The sequence below is a fragment of the Nicotiana attenuata genome, unplaced genomic scaffold (genome assembly GCF_001879085.1).
Source record: "Nicotiana attenuata strain UT unplaced genomic scaffold, NIATTr2, whole genome shotgun sequence".
In the NCBI taxonomy this organism is placed as follows: Eukaryota; Viridiplantae; Streptophyta; class Magnoliopsida; order Solanales; family Solanaceae; genus Nicotiana; species Nicotiana attenuata.
The window spans coordinates 307,467-310,061 of record NW_017670417.1 but is presented as its reverse complement, the minus strand read 5'-3'; the positions used below and the strand labels follow the sequence as shown (position 1 = coordinate 310,061).

General features: G+C 34.7%; 1 protein-coding gene across 1 annotated transcript; it reads right to left on the bottom strand.

Annotated features, from left to right (window-relative positions):
• Positions 1–237: 237 nt before the first annotated feature.
• On the bottom strand, positions 238–2,306 carry LOC109239132. The gene is made up of 3 exons (XM_019405652.1): positions 2,226–2,306; positions 2,065–2,181; positions 238–608 (listed from the first exon to the last, which is right to left on the bottom strand). Exons 1-3 carry the CDS (start codon positions 2,304–2,306, stop codon positions 477–479), a joined length of 330 nt encoding a protein of 109 aa, XP_019261197.1. The 3' UTR covers positions 238–476.
• Between the last annotated feature and the right edge of the window lie 289 nt (positions 2,307–2,595).

Below are 2,595 nucleotides of genomic sequence, written 5' to 3'. Positions count from 1 at the left end.
AACTATACAATCTAATAATCAAACCAACCAATTCCAACATCAACAAACAAACATTCAAATCCCATAATATCAAACCAAAACATTACTTAACGTCTAAATATTTAATATAAAGTCTGAGTAGCTAATACATATCGACACTAATATAATAAAGTCTAAACATATATATACCACATCATTCAAATTTACCATAAAGTCTAAATATAAAATTTAAACATCCAAGAACAATGATTAACCTTAAATCACTACTACACATCAGAATCAGACTCTTCATCATCATAAAAGTGGGGCATATGTTTTTTCATGTATTTATCCATTCTAGCAATGTAAGCTTCGGCCCTCTCACATCGTTTCGACAACAACTCAATATTCTTTTGCATTGCTCCCATTTCTTCCTGATTTTGCACAGTAGGAGCATCCGAAACTAATGGCGATGGACGAAAAGAGGAAGGCCGTTGTACTCCAAGCCCGTAAACTCTTCATTTGGATACACCACCTGCTACATCTGTCCATATTGAAGTCATAACATCAGATGACGGTTGGATAGGGGTACCATCATCAGAAGCAGGCTGCGTCTGACACCATTCATCCAAGCTTCTATGAAATCCATCCTGAAATAAAAGTAATAAGGATTATATAAATAAATCAATATCAAAGTGAAAATAGTGAGTTATTAGCAAAAATTAGCCCTTATCTTTGGGAGTAAATCTAATTTTGTCCTTCATCTATCACCTTGTCTTATATAATTTAAAAGAGAGGGATAAGTTACAGATTTTACAATTATCCTATAGTGAGATAAACTTCTCATGCAGGGAAATTCAGTGAGAGTTTAGATAGAGCTATCATGCTAAAACTTTCTAAGATTAATATCATCCATATCTGGCTCAGCAAATATACCTAGCTATAACTTTCATCTCTCTACTACCAACCACATGGTAGCAGCCATAAGTCCGGCCTTTTTTTCATCATTGCCAGTGGAAGCAGTAGTTCGGACTTCACATAGTAATAACCTTTCAATTCTAATATCCTACATCACCACATGTACTTGAAAACCAATATGCATCTAATGAAATAGGGAAGAAAAAACATGCAGCTTCAAAATCACAGAGCAACTCTGAATACCACGAACATTTAGGCCGAAAATCTGGTTGAATCAGGGTATATGCTACTATAGTGAGTAGTAAGTCAAACTCATAAAGCATCTTCAAATGACAGAGGAATTCATGGTCTAATTACTATGATAATTCCATTTGAAGGTTAGCAACAAGGGTTTTTATCTTAATTTAATAGGTGTAAGGGACAATTGGGTGACTTGAACAAAATATAAAATAGTGCTATTAATGAAGGGATGACAGTGAGTACTTAAGGAAGAGCACATAGGGAGCTCCATGGTAATACAAATTTGAAAAAGGAACAGACAACTCTGCGAGAAAACCTTTGTTGTTTATTTAGGCAGCAGAAAGTGGACATTTTCCTAAACCCTTTTTAAATCCTTATGTGTTTTTATTCCACAAAATCTATCCCCTCCTAATCAATTCAACTGATATAAAAACTACGGACCAAGTCAGCCCCAATTTAAAATTTATAGTCGAATCCATTTCCAGCTACACTATAACAAGTATGCTAGAAAAAAGACCCTCCTTTCGAACTATGAGAAAAGGAGAAGAAGCAATAGTTACAATCAGCTCGGGTTATTGTCATGGCTGTCAAGTAGAAGAAGTATCTACTGCAGACTTTGTGGTTTATGAGATCAAATTGGTTGATTTCAACAAGGTTTATTTTACAAGGAAGTAATCAATCAGATCCTTCTATTTTCAGAGTGATCAATTAATGGTTCTTTTAAAAATCAGTTTCTTGATTCATACAGGAGAAACCATTTTGGAAGATGGACACAAAAGAGAAATTGAAGCATGTGATAAAACTAAGAACGAAGGAAATGTACTATTCAAAGATGGCAAGTTTCAATGTGCCTCAAGGAAGTATGAGGACAAAATTAGATCTACTCCCGAAGATAAGGGACAATTTTGGCTAAAAACTCTGAAAATAGTCTTAAAGTTATGATCTTACATATTGTTCCGAAGCACGTGTCTCAACCCATCCTTCCCTTGAACCGTCTTTCTTCTTTTTCTTATGTGTCTCCGCAAAGACCTCAGCATCAGATACTGGTCCCCCTTTTAACTTTTCCTACAAATAAAATGTAATTTTTCTAGTGATGTCCAAATAAATGCCACATCGATAACATTGTATCTCAAGTAAGGAGTGCATAATGCAACAAGAGTCAAGAGAAAGTGTATATTCCATTTGCTCATTTTGTCACTAGTAACAGCAAGTATTGATCATTTTCAGGACCAAATTCTACAAAAATGATTGACTAAAATGGTAGAAATAGAAGCTATACATCCAAAGGTGAAAAACAAAAGAAAAGGTTCTTGTTACACCCTAAAAGGCACATAAAGGATTTGAGACAAATTTTGGAAGCCAAAAAATTAAGGAATACTGCTGAAGCAAAAGGCTTTGGATTACCAAATAATAGTGGTGAAAATTCACATGCTGCTCGTCAAGGATCAGATAATATGAAGGTGCAACATACAACTGTTG